General features: G+C 36.3%; 1 protein-coding gene across 1 annotated transcript; it reads right to left on the minus strand.

Moving 5' to 3' along the window:
• Positions 1-1,110: 1,110 nt before the first annotated feature.
• On the minus strand, positions 1,111-9,438 carry LOC144439288 (myo-inositol 2-dehydrogenase-like). The gene is made up of 7 exons (XM_078128566.1): positions 9,224-9,438; positions 7,791-7,861; positions 6,760-6,868; positions 5,968-6,095; positions 3,553-3,776; positions 2,314-2,479; positions 1,111-1,226 (listed from the first exon to the last, which is right to left on the minus strand). Exons 1-7 carry the CDS (start codon positions 9,436-9,438, stop codon positions 1,111-1,113), a joined length of 1,029 nt encoding a protein of 342 aa, XP_077984692.1.
• Positions 9,439-20,269: the final 10,831 nt, after the last annotated feature.

Here is a 20,269-nt window from a genome sequence, read left to right on the forward strand (position 1 = left end):
ATTTTTAATTTAAAGTTTTCACAGGATCCTACTGTGTGTGTTGTGTCTTTGTTATTGTTAGTTTGGAGTTGAAATGTGTTTTTCTTTGTGTAAAAAAAAATCATTTCCACTGTAAAATGTTCTCAACTGATTTTTTTAAAATAAAGATAATCCTTGTGGAAGTATAATTATATTATACTGTAATAAATTTTATTTTTCTGCAATATTTTATATTATTCTGCAATATTTTTCTTCATTCAGCTGGTAAATACTCATGACCAAAGGGTGTTGACACTACTCCTCTTTCAACTCGTAGTAACAAGGCCCCTTAGGTTACACATATTTACTTTGGCTGAACAAAAAAAATATTGGTAATATTATTGTAATGAGCTAAATATATACATATAAGCTGAGCATGCTATTTTTACATTAAAAGATTTTGAACCAAATTGTGAAAAGGAAACCTTATAGTTCTGTTTAAAATGCATCAATCCATCAATGATAATACTGACTTTAAGATACAAAAATAAAACACATGATTTATAAAAGTCGGTCACAACCCAATAGAAGCTGCATATTTCAAGAAACTTGTATCATGTATATCCCTCTGCCAGCCTATGCTGAATAAGTTACTTGGATGTATGTAACAAGTAAAATTTCATAAGAGGGAAAAACCACTACTAGAAATAACACCAAGAAATAAAGATATTGTCATGAACTTTGGGTTCCAGAGAGTCACTTCATAATTTCACATCGCATGGAATTTTGTTCAGGTGCCAAGAAAAATCAAATTGAAACTCTTTTTCACATGTATTATTCTTTCAGTGGGTACTTCATGGATCTTAGCAGACATAAATATTCATTAGGTGATCATGCATATTTATGACTATTTCAGGATTTATCTGAAGGTAAAAAGAGCACTTAGGAGCCATGAATATTCAATGTTCACCTAATGAATATAAGATATGTATTAGATGAAATTTGAAATGTGAAAAATGTGAAATCATGAAATGACCTTCCAGAACTATTAGTTTATGAAAATATTTTTATTTCCTTGAGTGGCTTTATTTCTTTAATTTGTATACTGTCAGTCATTTATATTTTTGGGTCAAATACTCTCAGGATATAATTTCACATTAATTCAGATAATGTAACATTTCCACCTTTTTTCAGTGAAAGACCTAAAGCATCTGCTATTCTGGAAGCCATAATTACTTCTTCTTTCTTCACAATAGGAGTGGATGTACCTGAAATTGTATACATTAAAAAGTCAAACTGTAGATTCATAAACAAAAAACAACAACAAACATAAACAAAAAACAACAACAAAGTTCAAAAATAAGATCACAATACTAATACAATGGATTCTAACGAAAGAAAGTGATTCCCTCCTGAGGGATAGTTAAAAAGATTTTCTGATTCTAGTAGCATCATTCTGTAATCCTTATGGTCTGGCAGAATTCTTATCAAATTTCAACTTACTCTTTCAGGTAAGTCTCATTAAAGGCATGAGGCAGGTAAAATCTACCAAAATTCCAAACTACTTTTACCCTTTTCCCCCACCATACGTAGAGAATACAACATGAGACTTCACTCGTCTGTGTAACTGGGGTCCTCTATAAGTGTTGTAATTATTATCAAAATCTGTTCAGAATATATAATGTATACGCTACAGTATCATTTTTGAATATATCCATAACTTATATTCCATAATTCAGTGTTCACCCCAAGACCATTTCAGCATTTCAAACAACATGCTTGGGACAATATCATTTTTGAATATATCCATAACTTATATTCCATAGTTCAGTGTTCACCCCAAGACCATTTTAGCATTTCAAACAACATGCTTGGGACAATATCATTTCTGAATATATCCATAACTTATATTCCATAGTTCAGTGTTCACCCCAAGACCATTTTAGCATTTCAAACAACATGCTTGGGACAATATCATTTTTGAATATATCCATAACTTATATTCCATAATTCAGTGACCATCCCAAGACCATTTTAGCATTTCAAACAATATCCTTGAAGTGTAGAAAAATGAGTTTGAAATCCAGGAAAACAAAATAAACTTATCTGTATAACAAAACATCAATTCACATGCAAATTAAGTGTGATGCTTGGGTAACTTCCATGAGAGAAAATTGCCAGGTACATATGCATATAACTGAGACTCGGCAATAACCCTCTTCAAAACCTATTTCAATGTTAGAACAATACACTTGTTATAAGGGTGTGAACAACCATTAATTACAAACTTGCAAGCAATATATAAATTTTAAATTATAATATATGATAACACAACAGATGTGGCATGAACCTCACCTTCTAAGACATCAAGAAAATGTTCCATTTCACATTTATATGAGTCCAGGTACCGTGAAGTAATGTGAGTTCCAATTGGTGTGTAGTGTGTGCCTATAGCATCAGATTTATGAATGTTTAAAGGTCTCTGGAAGTCAGCCACAGCCATTGACTTCTCACCCATAACCTGAAAGATATAACATTATTTGTAAGTCCACAGACAAGTAAGTCTGATTGAATGAATTGTAATATACATACCTATAGTGCCACAATTACAGAGTCTGTACAACATTACATTTACTGCACTCATGAACCAAACCACCAGATCTAGATCTTCTATTGCATCACAAACAGTTACATCAGAAGCAATCTGCATTCACAAAATCAGCCAAGGAGAGTTTGGACAATAAATAATATAATTCATTTGTCCCTCATACCCTTATTCACATGCATGCACACTAGCACACACACATACATGTCTACATCACACACTTTTAACCACGCCCTTAAGCAATCTTCTGAACTTCAAAATCAGTTCATTTGTGCCGAAAACAGGGACTCTTCACAGCATGTCAGAACTCCCAATACTACCAACTACATGCATGCATCAACAAATATTTTTTTTGTTTTATTTTCATTACAAAAAGAAAAAAAGATAGAAAACCAAAGAATATGTACAATCATGCATTGCAAAGAAAAGAAATAATTTAAAAAACGATCATGCATTACAAAGAAACAAATAATTGTAAAAACAGTGCCAATGGCATTGTAGCACAACTGTAAATTGTTTTTGTTTATATTTATCTGGTTGTTTATCCATCCCTGTTGTTATCTTTACCATATATGCAATCATTTGTTTGGCTGTTGCTATGGGCATAGTTTTGTAGTTAGGCACATTTGCATTCACCTATTGGATGTTTATCTACTTGCCTAACCATCCCTGTTATTATCTTTACAATATACTTCATCATTTGGCTGTTGCTATGGGTGTGGTCTTGTTGCTATAGGATTTTGACCAAACTTTAGATTTTTAGACCTAATTTGCTTTATCACCAATGAGATCATGATGTTGTGAATTTACCTTCATCTACAAATCCCCTAGTTTTCAGACAGACAGACAGACAGACAGCCAGACAGAGGTTAAAAGCATAATGTAAATAACTTCCCTTACAGAAGGTAAAATGATGTTTGTGGGGGGGGGGGGGGGGATCGGGGGAATACCATCCCCACTCTTGTGTTTATATAAACATCAAAACCTGCCTCTACTCTTTGATCATATCCATGTGGAGCTTGACGGCTTTGATCAACTGTTGCTATGATACCATTAGGAAACTTCATCACCACAGCAACCACATCAACATCTCCAGCTTGTTGGGTGTCAGAGTAGAAGGCATGACCCTGTGCATATACCTCTGATGGTGCTTGGCCAACCAACCAGCAGATGTAGTCAATGTCATGTATAGTTGAGTCATGGAATATACCACCTAAACATTAAAGTATGAGTAAACTAATCTGTAAGGTATGACATGCTGTGTCACCCTATTAGTAGTCTAGAGGCTATAAAATGGCTTCAAATCTCAAGATCACTCTTCTACTCATCTAGCTCAATGAGACAGCATAAAGCAAAAGTTGTCCATACAAAATGAGTAAAACCCCAACTGTTAGAATGATGTAAACAATGTATAAATAGCATCCTGATAGGACAAATCTACCATATTTGGACATTATGTAACTGCACCCAATAAACACTAACTTACCATTGGGCAGAATTATGTGACATTGTTATAACAAAGACATGATGTTAGTAATGTTAATGACTGTGTGGGTGGCTTTATATGAATATGAAATTTTAATCTCAGCATTTCATCTCATTGACCTCAACGTCGTGACAATTCAAAGCCATGGATAGCCTCAAGACAACCCTATCAAACAAATATACAATAAGTATAAAAAGTAAAAAAATTAGCATTATATTTGTGTACTACTTTTCTAACAAAAAATTGACATAGATATATAACAAACACATGAAACTTTTCTTTTAAGTTCATTATATTTAATTTTTTCTTCTTTAATCTGAATTTAGATACATGGGAAAAGTGCTGATTTAGATTGAGATAAAATGTACCAAAAACCATTGTGAAAGAAATAAAGAAACATCTTGACTATTCCATAATATTTTTCTTTGTTCAGCCATGGAAAATACACATGGGCTAAAGGGGCCTTGTCACTAGGAGTCACTAGATGAGTTGTGCCAAAACCCTCAGATCAAGAGTATTTTCATGTTGAATTGAAGCTTTTTTTCAGATACACTTACTTAGTTATAGTATATCGCACACCCTGAACAGTATTGTCACTACACCACCTACAGATAATATTGACTCTAATTAACAGACAAAATTGTCTTTGTTTATAAGTAATTGACAATTTTTTAGTGAATATACATTTCATTACTTGATGAAAAAAAATATACCAGTTGCTGCTAGTGCAGATTTACTTCTTCATGCATAACTTATGAAAAATCTGAAAAAGGTTTGAACAATTTGACTCAATTGTTTCGAACATTGCAGAACTACTGATGCAGACTCAATTGTCATGATGTAGGTGAATACAACTAGGTTATAAAACCGAGTAGTTGGGTCAGTAGGACGCCCTCTGTGGTGTATTATGTTAAGAATATTACTCAAGAAGCCTCAGTGATCTGTGCAATTGGGTCATTAGGGCGCCCTCTATGGTGTATTATGTTTAAAATGTTCACACAGTGATCTGAGCAATTGGATCATTAAGGCACGCTCGATAATGTATTATGGCAAGAACATTGCATTCAGATTCTTATATTATATGTTATATCACATCATGTTCTTGAAGCCTCCAGTGATTGGCTAAATAAATCACTGTACCAATGTGTTATGGACTATTGACCTCTAGTGACCTCAATTTTCATATACGAACACTATTCATGTTCTCTTTTCCCAAGGCAATATTCATGTTACAGTAGCATATTAGTCTTTATCAGAGATTTGCTTTAACTAGGAAGGAAGGAATATGTGTCTGAGAATGTACTGTGTAAAACACTTATTGCCTGGCCTTATTTGGGCACTAGTAGACATCATATTACCCCTGTGCTGTTACGTTATGTTACAACTATGGAAGTAGTTGCTAAATAACAGCACAAGGGGTAATAGACAGTCTATTGGATTTATACCCTGGTCGTACACACCTATATCATGACAATTTGTGTCTGCATCTATAGTTTTGCAGTGCTCGAAACTATTGAGTCAAATGTTCAAAGCTTTCCAGATTTTAAATGTCATATATTATCCCTCATGTTGTTATGGAGCAACTATTTCCCTCAGCTGTTAGCCTCAGGAAATAGTTCCTATATAACAGGCCTCATGGTACTAGGCATCTACTAGTGCCCTCATAGCACAGACAATTAATGTATATTATAGTAATGTATGAGTGAACAATTAGCAATTAATGAAATAATATTCCAGAGGCTTTTTTTAAAGGAATTTAAGTACCAAATATAATCAACTTCTGAATACAGACTAGGAAATTATAACTACAGCCATGTCTAAATGACGCAAAGAATCTGATATTAGTTTTCAAATTTGGTGGAAAAAAAAATCTGGTATTAAATGCAGGTCAAAACAAAATACATGTATAAATACTTACCACATATCTTAAGGTATTCCAGTGGAGGAGGGGTTGGGTCACGACTCACTGTCTTAATAACTTTAATTGTACCAAGTTCATTTGATTGGACAGCCTCTTTGATAGCCCTCAGACTTGGATCAAAACGTCTAAGGAGAGAGAACAAAATGTCAATCTTCATATATCACATTCACTGACTGACACCCTTAACTGCTAGCTACATACATTTTTTGTACCCTACTCACTGACTGCAGACCTCTATTAATGCCCTCCGTAAATGATAGCTAATCTGGACATTGTACCGTACTCACTCACTGACTACTAAATATACTCTCATTAAGTGATAGCTACTAATCATACTCACTGACTGACTGTTCAAGTAAATATACACTCAGTAAGTGATCACTACTAATCACATTCACTGACTGACTACTAAATACACTCATTAAGTGATCGCTACTAATCATACTCACAGACTGACTACTAAATACACGCATTAAGTGCTAGCTAATCTGATGTATCATACTCACTGACTGACTACTAAGTACACTCAGTAAGTTCTAGCTACATATCATACTCACTGACTGACTATAGTGCTAACTAATCTAACATAGTGACTGCCAAATAAACTCAGGTGAGTATAATGACAATTAAAGCCTGTCAACCTGAACAGACAAAACATTACTTGTATGTAATCAGAACCCATGGTTGTGATACAAGAACTCATTATCATGATACCCCCAGGCGCCCCCCCCCCCCCCCATAACATGACAGCTACAGATAAAGAGTAAGAGTATATTTATACTGGTATACCTATTAAAGGCACACATAAGGTATCGGCCAGCTTTTTCTGCTTCATCATAGCATATACTTATAGAGACAATGTCAGTTGCAACTGGCTTCTCACATAAGACATGTTTTCCTGACAAAGAAAGAAATCATCATAAAAGACAGCAATTAAAAATGTATAAGGAGAACTGAATTTGATTTGGATCGAAACACAAAACTGGTTCAGAATTTAGATGGGGACAAATACAAAGATAAAATGACACAATACAACACTCATAAATTAGATGCTGAAAAGATCTGTTTTGAGTTTGATAATCATGACTGCCGAGTGAACCTAAGAATTATGGTTTTTCCTGGGTGGCTATGTGCTCTCTGGATGTTTTCAGTCTTGTGGATTCCCTAAGCCTTTTTCAGCAACCATGCCTTTTTGGCAAATTGACCTTCGTTCATGTACATTCTTTTGCGTCGGCAAACAATTTGGTTTCACACCTTTTCAATCAATCTTATACTGTTCAATAAAGGTTTGCACGGCCGTGCACACATTACTCAGGCAACACTTTTACTATGGTGAACGTATAGATAAGAAAATGAGGGTTGAACTTATATACTATATAACTACCTTAAATGACAGATAATATAGCAGAACCCAATGAGTGAAAGTGTGGGATACTCAGGGTATTTGCACGAGTGTTTGCACAGCGTTCTCTGCGCCTGTACTTTTACGAGCGTGTCGAGTGAAAGTGCAGCAGAAAACACAGCAAGCACAAGTGCAAATACTCCTGAGTACATACACAGTGGAACTCACATGGCATGGGGTTTTGCTATTTTTACATATGTTTATCTGAAACTGTGAATTTCCATACAAATCATAAAAAATCATACAGCATGATCACACGATTTCGTGTGTAGTGAACTATCACGTCCTTATTTGCATATCATTTACATGCAGGTATGGAATAATCTTTTTGGTATAATGCACTGCAGTGAAGATACCACTAGTGTGCAAATGCACCAGTGCAAGTAATCTCAGGTACATATGTAATAATAATTATTACCTGATCTCAAGCACTTCAGTACGATGTCCTTGTGTGTATCAGTTGGAGTGCAGATGATAACAGCATCAATACTGTCAGAGGTCAGAGGTGGAAGGTCAACGGCATCATTAGTAAAATTGTTACAAAAGTGCAAGTAAATCTATAGTATTCACATTTCAAAGCATTACAATCCCCTACAGTCATATATATTGCACACATAATTTGACCATAAACAATTGCGAGAATCTATTAATGTCTATGGTTTTTAAGAGCTATTAAAGCACAGGGCAGTACGAGTGGCTATCAGCTCTAGTAGGGGTGTGTGGCCAATACTCACAACCCCAGATCCCATTTTAGACCCATTTTCACCAAACACCAATACCTCATTTTAAACCATTAGAGGTTGTCAGAAGATCAAATTTTAGACCAAAATACATTTGCGTAGCACCATATAAAGAATATGGTGGATCGCAAAATGTAGTTTTCACTTTTGTATTTTTCTTCGGAAGGTGCGTGGAAGGTGTGTAGTTTCATTAGAATTGATGCAGTATATAGTTTTTGAGATATCTTGTACAAAGACAGACAGAGACATACACACACATACATATGTATATAGACAGACAGAGAGACAGACAGACACGATAGACAGACAGACAGACAGACAGACAGACAGACAGACAGACAGACAGAAGCATAACATAACCTTCCCTTACAGGAGGTAAAAATGGTACACCCAAAAGGGTGGCACGTGTACATTAAGTCAAATATGGGGAGTAAAGCATCCTTATGTCTAAAAACCTAATATTAGCCTGGAGTTGTACAATATCAAATCTAGAACAACAGCTTTCACCTCACATATCAATCATGGACTATACAATGTTTGTATCAAAGAACATCATGGACTAGATTTTATATCATGTAAATAAACTTGGTATAAAAGTATACAACACAGAATACTAGTACACAAGTATTCTGTGTTGTATACTTTGATACCAGGTAGCAGAACTGATCAGTGATTATTCATGTTGTACCATTAATAGTTGTGTGTCACTGTACAACGTACAAAAAATAAAACAATGCTAGTTTTATACACTTTGCTCTCGGATGATAGCAATGGTCAAAGGCTGCATGTACATACATGTAGGTCATTTGTCGCCCTGTTTATAGTACATTTACTATAATTTGGGCAACAAATGACCTACAACTAATAGTACATCATGAATAAACACTGATCAGTTCTGCTACAGAGAATGCACACTGTGTGGGAAGGCCAGAACTTGTGGAGATATAAAAAGGCCAGATGAGTGAATCTATATAAAATGACAAGAACTTGCTCCCAATGAGTTTGAACATAAAACCATGCAGGTAGTTAATTTATTTACAAGTTTCAGCCCTGCACAAAGGACCTTCATCAGGAATCGAAAAAATGAATAAAATAACCCCTTGAACATTACCTTTTGTCTTCATAGATTAGGTGTGAATCCTTCACGTCCAGAACTTGGCATCCATGTACTTTATATTTCTCCACTATTTCACGCGCTTTGGCAACAGCTGCTGGTCCTGCTTCCAACACGTACTTCAAATTCACACGTGGGTTACATATGAGATTGTGGAAGTGCACACTACCAATTCGACCATTTCCAAACAGAGCAAAATTAAGTGATCGCATTATGAGGGTTCTATAAGTAATTAGCTGTCACTGCATGGATATGAAAGGAAAAATAAAACAAAAAAATGAATAGTTTCAATCAAACTCAAGTCTACAAATTTCTAAACACTTAGTCAAACTCTGGCTAGCTTTTACATTACTAAAGTAGCCTAGAAAGTAGCCAGTAATTACTGGCATTTGCAGATTATAAATGGTCCAATGTCAGTTAATTTCTGTAACTCCATTCAGCAGGTGACATCTTTAACTTACCAGCATTTTTATGGTGAAGTTTCATCTTTATTTAAATTTGACAGGCAAGTTTTGAAAAATACCGCCAATGGCATTGTAGCACAACTGTACAACTGTACAGTTTTTAAAAATATATATCCATATTCTAGTCTATGCTAACAATAGGTGTTTATTTGCTGAATGACTATCCAGTTGCCTATCCAACCATGTAGCTATCTTTGTGATATACGCGATCATTTGGCTGTTGCTATGGGCGGGGTCATGTAGTAGATATATTTGCATACATTTTTGAATGTTTTTGTTCACTGGTGTATGAATTCCTGATATTATCTTTGCAACATACATGATCATTTGACTGTTGCTATAGGCGTGGTCTTGTTGCTAGGCACATTTGCATACATTTTTTAATGTTAGTTCATTTGTCTATTAATCCTCTTGTTATCTTCGCAATATATGTGATCATTTGGCTGCTGCTATGGGTGTGGTCTTGTTGCTAGGTACAATTGCATACATTTTTTGAATGTTTATTCATTAGTCTTTCAATTCCTGTTATCTTTGCAATATACATGATTATTTGTCCTATTTGTCATTCAACAACATAGCTGATTAGTGTTATTTAACTGCTAAACATGCCATTTATCACAATGAGGTCTAAACAAATGTTTGGTTCCGGTTACTCGACCCCCTCCTTGTTTTTCACTGCCGACATTAAACTTTCTTTATGTATTCGAAAAAAATAATAATGTAAACGCGCGACTGGCGTTGTAGCACAACTGTTGACAGTACACTTTAATTAATGATTATGTGGTCTTGTTGCTTGACACATTTGCATACATTCGTTGAAGACTTATTCCCATGCCTCCCCATGCATGGTGTTATATCTGCAATATACACCATCATTTAATGTTACTACAGGTGTGGTCTTGTTGCTGGGCATATCTACATACAATTTTGCATTACTCATTCATTTACCTTCCCGTCACTGGTGTTATTTTGGCATTATACGTCACCTGTTGCTATGGTTGTGTTCTTGTTGCTAAGAGCATTTACATATTTTAAAATAATTTCCCAACTCGTCTTGATAATTTAGAACTATTTAATTCTGAACTCTAGGACCAAAACGGAGAATTTGTTGAAAGACTTTTAGCTTTCGTCTGCATTTGTCGACAATGTAAATGTCAATGGTAATAAAGGCTTATGGCATATAGAAATAGTATAGGAAATACATTATACACTTACAGCGTAATAAGTTTACACAGTGTGTATGCAACACTTTAAGTACATAGCATAGTATTGAACTTATACAGTGACAGAAAATGCTTCCATCTAAAACTAATAATCAAAACTACTTGATTTTGCTTGTCATTAATTACCATTTTTCAAGGTTGAAATAATATAGCCATCTAGTATGCTGCATAATTTTGGCACTGACAACATATTCCTGGAAATGACGGTGTGACACTGTGACTTAATTTTCCTATAACTTGTTGTTGACATGCCAAATTTTCATAACATGCTCTTTAGTTCCGGTACTTTCAATATTTCAATGTTTTCCATGACGACTTACGATTGTAGATTGTCACTAAAGGCAGTTTTTTTCCAGATGAATATGTTGACTTTCATGTAAACAACATGGCCATGCCGAAAGCTTGACCTCCATGAGAACCGTTGTTAAGCATATTTGCATATCTCGCGAGATCTGCCGTGAGACGAAAAATGGCTTATTATACCATGCATAGACACTGGAATGAATGAAGTCATGGTCAGGTACATATTTAGAGTTGGGTTATGTCATTCTTGCACCGGGCAGTTGACCCCCACTGACCCCACAGAGGGACATAATGATTTACCTGTCACGCCATTTATAAGGCGTCGAACGGCATGTTATAATTAATCAATACCGGACTCTGACTTTGACCGGCTAAAGTTGTTTGATATACTCTTCGTATACAACCGTTGAGTAGACTGCATTTTACCACAGACAAGACAAGTCAGTGCTTGTCTGTGATTTTACGAACAATCCACTATCTAATGACAACTGCCCTACACCATATGATGGCATATCATATCTTTGTGACCTTTTGTGATGATAACTCGTCCCTGTACACTGAAGAATGGCTGACCCAACCACAGGCCTCGTGAAGTTGCTAGATCACAGAGAGAACTACGACTGTCAGGCCGTCAGTTGCTCGCTATTCGGCCTAACGGCTTCACTGTCGTAGTTCTCCGTTGTCGTTGTTCGCTGTGATCTACTATCTAGCAACTTCACGCGTAAACCTCCCGACAAGTCCAACATCATGATATTGTCAATATTGATGAGGAGGGAGAAGGTTAAACCTCAACAACACGATCACGTTACAGAAATCTGCTGCATAAAGTGTTGCACCTGAAAAAATTGTTTTAACGGTTATGATGTTGTCTCAGGAAACCAGATCGAAGATTGCAATCGTTAATACTATTATAGTAATGTCGTGTACATCGAGTCTGTCGACTTGGTGAGAACTTGCTCTCGTCTATCACACACGTGTGTAAAACATATAAATGAAAGACAACATGGGTGTATAATTATAATTGACCTTACCGTATTAACATGTTCATTTGCTTACACCAAAACAGTTATGAATCTCTCAGCGCGCAGCGAGGCGTGTATTTCTAACTTCCACGTCAGGCGTATGTTGATCAGCTGCAGCTATAGGAGAACGGATAGCTCAGTGTATCGAGGCTGATAAGGGACCGGTCAGTTTCTTTGGCCGGGGGTGGATTTGTAGGGGGGGGGGTCACCCTGTTTTTGAAATTGGCACGGGGGGTCATGGTGTTTTGAAAATTGTGGCGGGGGGAAGCGTCATTGTGATTTGGATTGTGATGGAAGAAAAAGAATCTTTTCTACAATGGTCTGAAATGTGGTACATGTCAATATTTGTTCTTGTCCTTGTTTCTTACATGAATTCTTTAACATTACATATTAGTTCAAACCTAACTATACATATTCATATACATGTACCGGTATTACCTACCTACCACACTAGTTACAGAACATGTCATGTAAATGCTTGGCTGTTTCACAATCAATGCTTCACTTATATTGCACTTTGGGGCAAAAGTGAACTTGAAGGTTTCGTTATGGTAATATTTATAGATAGTTTATAAAAGAAGTTAATCTAAATTGTTCTACTCGTCAGTATGAACTTGTCAGAAGGGATTAATACACTTTCTATTTTGGAAACTACATGTTATTGACACTACAAATCACCAGATCTCACCAGATTCCAGTTTCTATTATACACTAGGTATGACCACCTAAAGTTCTATAACATACCGGTGACGTTACTATTCATGCAATGTTAATGCCCATATACCAATGTTATGGGCCAATTTGTATGTGACATGGGAAACTCATCGAAACTTACATTTACGTTAGCTTTTCGAAGCTTTTCCAAAGTATTTCAACCCTATGTAGTTGTTTTTACATGTTGGTGCTGTCTTGTAAAGCTTAGAAATTATAGTCTGAAAGGGTCTGATCATGAATAGTCTCAAAATTGATTTTTCAGAGTAAAAAAACCTCCTGGGCTTCTATGGAGAAACCCCCTAGGACCCCCGCCCCGCATGAGGTGTACACATTCTAGTCTCAAGCTCTTCCCCCTAGCTCTTACTGTCAAGATGCTATCAAACAGTATTTCAAAAATATTTCAACCCTATGTAGTTGCTTTTTACATGTTGGTGCTGTCTTGTAAAGCTTGGAAATTATTTTCTGGAAATGTCTGAAGGATTATTTATGCCAAGTTTCATGCTTGTATCATCATTTGAACAATTCTCCTACAAAATAGCCTTAATCTGCTCCACTATAGAAACCTAATTTGAACCTTAGCCAGAATTCCAAAAAGTTCAACCTATTTAGCCTTTTATTAGTTCCTCTTGTTACCCTTCCCACGCGTTAGCTCATTAGTTTTCAATAGATGCTTCACTGGAGTCGTAGGTATAGAATTTTATCCTTAAAGAACATGTCATGCTCGGCTCAGTTATGTACCCTCTGTCATCAGAATACTTAACCAGAGAATGTAAGAAGTAAAGGAAGTGTGGGTCTTTTGTTAGGGCGGCCCTTTTTATTTTTCTGTTTCTCATCTCCCGACCGACCCTAATTTGCAGCTCCGACATCAGAAAAAAACACCCTTTTTTATTTCCGACCGACCCCTGAGTTCAACACAGCCAGATTGTAAGTTTCGAACAAACATCGAACGTTCCTCATGGCGTCTTAGACCAGTGTTCTGCTGAGGCCGCGACCTTACGACATTGGCCCCCTAAAATTACTCTGGTCACTTGTAACAGTTCCCTGATATCATTGTCATCATCATCATCATCATCATCATCATCATCATCATCATCATCATCATCATCATCATCATCATCATCACCTTTACCTTCAGTATTGCCATTATCAGTGTCACTCATTTGTTGTCCACACGGTCAATGATAACGACCAATTTTAAAATACTCATTTTACCTTCCAGGTAGTGTCAGCTCATATAGTTGAAGAGTACGCTAGACTAAGTGGATTCGATTCCGGTAAGTGAATAATCCGTGACTCTTCACGGCCAACCACATCGTGTATTTGAATTGAGCAAACTTAGTACGTAAATAGGAGATGAATAAAAATCAATGACGGTCCGCGTGAAGAGTCTCCTATATAAGATAACTGTGTGAATAAACAACAAACATTAAGAAAAAACATTTAGAACGCCATTGCACCCACAATCCTGTCTTTTTTCAGTTAAATGTTAGCCGACGATCTGTTGTTGTTGTTGTTGTTGTTGTTGTTGTTGTTGTTGTTGTTGTTGTTGTTGTTGTTGTTGTTTATTAACAAATTAGTGGAATTCCCATTATATCTTCATTAGTTCCAAAGTATGACATAGTATATCCTAGGAAGACCCATCGTTGGAAGAGAGACAATGTATTTAGTGAAGAAGATGGTACACATATGACGATTGAACCATCCGGTGATACTTTTGATCTCCGATTGAAGCGCAACGCAGGTAAGTTTTACCACCTTTGAGTGTGATAACCTGTTTGTACATGGAGCTAGAGGCCCTTCCATCACATGTCATTGTGAAGCACAGATGAATTTGATGTCTGATTCGGACATTGCCTTTCATGGCTTTTTAAAAAATCTTTCCCGTGATTAGTAGAAATCAATATTGATGTGAACAAAAAATAATTGTTAGCTTCTACAACAAACATAATCACCTTGACTCATTATACCTGTTAGGGTTAGGGATATATGTATGTACATTTTCCAATAGGTTTTTAAACTTTAAGACTTTGACAATCAAATTTTTATCTTAAAATAGATTATCACCAAACTACCAGAATTATTTGAAAATTTTATCTATCAGAAATGCAAACCGATGAAAAAATTACACGTTTATAATTAACACACTGTAGTTTTATCATTATTTCCTTGTGTACTTGTTCTAGACAATTCTTTTCAGTTATCTCCTGGATATTTCATTTTTAGATTTCTTTGACGCCCCATTCTTGGAATATTGTGGTGACGGTGTAAGTGATAAGGTGAGATGGTACACTCAATTAAATGCATCGTTTTTAATAAACAATTTTCTTACAATATATGTGTCTGTACTTGTCATGTAAAGTACTCGTAAAATAAACTTCTACATCTAAAAATACACAAAACAAATTGACAATCAATGGATCTTCAATTTGGTCACAAAACTACGAATTGTAAAATGTGACCCTCTCCCAAACATTATAATGCAAAACATAACCCTCCCCCAAAAACAGATTTGTAAAATGTGAACCCCCACCCCGATTCCTCCGGCCCTCCTGTAAATACTGAAGGCTCGCTTAGGGAGAGAATGGTGTAAAAATGGCTATTCCGTACTGGTTTAATTATACAACACAATGGAATAATTATAATATCAATTTCTTTTCCATGAATTTGAAAACGTCATATTTGAAAGATGGAGAGGGTTTCATTACTATAGTGGACTATGGTTTTTTTCCCCAGAAACCCACCAAAATGTTTATTAGATACCCCTCATCAAAAGCGCACAACTTGGCCATGGCCTGGATATGATGTTGGTGAACGTTTTACGCTGGGGAGGAATTCCCACCAGATGCACAGTGTAGGGCCTTTATGCTTGGAGAAAGCGTTGGAGAATGCCCTTGGATGACTCAGGTGACTCATAACGCTAGACGTTATCCAGAGGGACGTAATATGTGGGAAACCTTGGATGGGGATGAGATGACGTATTATCACTGGTCAAATGTACAATTCATGGACTATATCAACAGTCACATTTGCTTCTGTTGGGCCATACATAATTTTTTAAGAAGACCCCACTGAGGCTCAGGTCTATCCAATCTGATTAACATCCGATGTTGGGAAAGCAGCTAGATGTCTTTATTTACCTCGATTTCATCGTTTTGTGTCGTTGTTTTGTTCTGAGTGATGTGTAATAGAAAATCTCGTTTGAATCTCGCGCTTTTGAGTAGCCAATCAGGATGAGCGTTACGATGGCAGCTGCGCATACTGGAGAAATAAAAAAAAAAAAAAAAAAAATATATATATATATATATATATATATATATATATATATATATATATATATATATATATATATATATATATATATATATATATATATATATATATATATATATACAACAAACAAACGTACCTCAACGACACAACACGACCCGTTGGTGGCGGCGCCATTTGTCCGGACGCTGATTGGTTGAAGAAACCTTTCAAGATCCTTGATATTCAAACGAGGGTCAGATGTGGGAGAGCAGCGATCGCCCGGAACAAAAGAAACGACACAAGACGATGGAAATAGAGACATCTAGCCCGTTTCACCTCATCAGATCTTAATCAGATTGAGTTCTGTCCTCCGAAGGGTGCCAACAATTTCAGTATAAGGAGGAGAGGTGTCTTGGCGCTCGAGCGTTGACACCCTCCATGTGCACATTCATTGAAGAAAGCTCGGCGGTCTATCACCTCGACATACAATGTCATAGCCAATGATTACATAGATGGATATACATGTAGTTACTTCTGAATGCCAAAATACAATTTTGCCAAACAAGGATGAGCCGTAAAGCTAATTTTGCAGGTACATGGAAACTGGAAGTTGCAATTTGAGTATCTACTTTATATACATGACTACAACATTCGCGTAAAGCGTGTAAGCGTAAGGCAGGACAGTTACCCCATTGACCTCGTCAACCACTGGCAAGTTTGCGTGAATATGAAATAGCAACATCACCCTTCCCCCTCCCATAACGTCTGACACATCCGAAGCATCCTTTTAACTTTACGGTATAGTCGTTGTGGCGCTACCCTCAGTAGAATGCATGTTAAAGCAGCGCCACCAACGACTACATATTACAATCGTATTAACATCATTTAGGATTCATCTTTTATATCGCATCTACTGTTACGACTAACTGTGACCAGATAACAAACTATTACTAATGTATTTTTCTTTGCAGAAGAACATATGGGAAGTTTGCCCTAACATCATGCGATAAGAAGAACGCCTTTCTATGCAAACAAGGTATAGACTAATCTCACAGTCTTTGTGTGTACATGTGTGAGTGCGCGTGCGTGTGTTTGTATGTTTATTCGAAGTAGATAACGTGTGAATTATACCTGTTAATCATTAAATCATTAATAGATAGACGAATAGATATAACGAATTCAAATGCTATCAAATGCATCAAATATACTTGATGAGCAATATATACAGTTATACAGTAGGAAAGGAAAGGCCCAATACCTGTTAGGCTATTTGAACACATCGCTTAGTTGAATCATTCTGACAGCACAATTCTCCAAAGTAAATGATATATTTTACCTTCATAGTTACACCTAAAATGTATAAACTCGGTTTGTAATCGTTGAATCCTAACAACATTACTAGTTTATGAGATATGCTGATTTTACAAATGATTATTCACCTTGTATTGAAAACATCGTATGGCGTTTTAAGTTTACGCTTTCAATCAGAAAATGTCAAATGCTAACTTTATCACTGGAACGTCGTGACGGGGCGCCGTCTATTGTCTATTGTCAGTCTATTGTCATGCATGATCATTTTGTCGAATAACGCCATAAAGAGCCATCTGAGACTGGCACGCAGTCGAAGTAGTCCAGAGCTGGTATGGCTGTCCATATTGCTGTTCCTATTTCAGTAGTACGATGAGTAAATGATGGAGCCTGGCATCACGTTGCTGTTACATGGACCAAAAGATCGGGCAAATGGAAAGTATATTTGGATGGTTCTCTCGCTAAGTCTGGAAGACGTCTTGCCTCTGGCATGAACATCAACAGTGGTGGTTTGATGACTATAGGGCGTGGGCAAGGGCCGATAGGAGTTATTTCGGAAAATGGTATTCAGGCTGATGTAACTAACTTTAACATGTGGAGCAGAGAGATGAACGCCGATGAAATCAAGTCTATTGTTCAGCAGTGTGGTGCAGCTCCTCTTGGAGATGTTATATCTTGGGCTGGACGTACCCTGAGTGCGCAGTGTTCAATTCCTGGTCACAACCCAATTGTACGATCACAATTATGTGGTTAGGCTGTAGACCTCTGGAACCCAAATAGGTAAGTATTTAAATGTAAATTTATATTAGTGTGAATATATATGAGAGAGAGAGAGAGAGAGAGAGAGAGAGAGAGAGAGAGAGAGAGAGAGAGAGAGAGAGAGAGAGAGAGAGAGAGAGAGGGAGGGAGGGAGGGAGGGAGGGAGGGAGGGAGAGGCAGGCAGGCAGACAGACAGACAGAGTCAGTACAATACAATTTATTACTCTAACGGGAAACACAAACAGATTCATAGTGTTATATTAGGACCACTTTTCAAAAAAACTTATGATTTGCTTATCTTATGGCGTTATTAATAACATCTATTGTATATAGTGAACCACTCACTAAATGTTGACTCATTAGTTCTTCTCTATTATATACCAATAACCATATCAAGTATTACCGATAACATAATATTCTTTTGATTCATCATTGTGTGTATTATACTTATACTATATATATAAAGAAAGAAGAAATCCACACATTCGCTCTGCTGCTCTCCTGTCATTGTAATTCAGTGATCAATGTTTCTTTCTGTTTTATTAACAGAATAACTCCCTCGGGGAAGTGATGCACGCAAGACAGAAATTCACACGTTTTGATTTCAACGAAATCTTAGTGACATAGTTGATACAGTTTTAGTAAGTAAGTAAGTGGTGTTGGTATAGTATTAAAGTAAGTTTGAATGCTTATTCCTTCTTTCTATTGGTGTATTACGCCATCAACGATCAATATTGGTACCACTTGGAAACCCACCATCTTGAATGATGCATTATTGGAAATATATAATATCACCGTTCTGTTGAAAACTGTTTGGCATATTGTTTGTAACGTTTTTCTCAATTATTCCGATAGAGATAAATGACCTTTGAGCTCCCTGGCGAACGAAACTACGACATGTCGCCCATATAGGAACATGTGTGTATGCTTATTACTCTCAAAGGTTTTCATGCACACGTTTGAAGAGCATTTTTATCCAAAAAATGTTATGCATTTATCCCGATAGAGATGAAAGTTGTTCCTGATCAGGCGCTATTCCTGACTGTTAGGTACAGTAATAAGTATTATCGCAACCACAAATAATCCTACAGCGCTTTGTAAGAAAGATTTACTCTCGGAAAAAAGAGCAGATGACCTGGAAACACGGAAACTCAACAATAGATGTCCAGTGTATTTATATTGCTGTCGACAAAATACAAATGTAACTTACCAGTTTTTCGTGGGGTCTCAGACAATTTCGCTATGTAAGTAACGGGTAACTAATATAGATACTAGAACTTGAATAGTTTATAGGTAGATATCATGAAAAGGCTATTAGATCAGGGATAGAAAAAGGTGAACATTTACTATAGTAGTGGTGTAAAGATAATTTTTATTTGCTGTATACTGTCTTTGTTATTAAATATCAATTCGAGTGTATGGCATTTTACGGTGTGAGAGGCTTCCATTGTTAAATTGAAATGGAATTTATTCAAGACAAGAAATGTGTGAGATACGTTAACTCTGCTAATCCACCACTTGGAAACCTACCACCTGGAATGATAGTCTTCTATGAGCTTCAGTCATTTTGTGGGAAAAGCAGATGTTACTGTGCAACGAACTAAACAGAACAATCCACGTATTGACGATGAACCATGGCTTGAAATGTCTGTTTTATTTATATTTCAGAGACTGTTTTAACAAAGTATATTTATACGTCCACTATTTGGTTCAGATATCACAATGACCTTTTGTTAAGAGTATTCAAGCATGCGCTTTCCTCCAAAAATCTTTCACAACGTTAATATTCATTAGCTGGATTGTAAGTTATGGACTGACGTGACGTCAGAGGGTGGGTTGTAGCTACTGACAGCAATACCGCACATGAGACAAGTGTTATGGGTACATGGTATATTTATTTGCTTCTAAGTTTATATCTATTCTTTCAACACGTTGTAATGCAATGATATTTTCTTTTTCAATGTGTCATGTTAAGTCTTATCGTAATTGTCCTCAGGGTGG

Source organism: Glandiceps talaboti, chromosome 8, assembly GCF_964340395.1.
Source record: "Glandiceps talaboti chromosome 8, keGlaTala1.1, whole genome shotgun sequence".
Classification (NCBI taxonomy): Eukaryota; Metazoa; Hemichordata; class Enteropneusta; family Spengelidae; genus Glandiceps; species Glandiceps talaboti.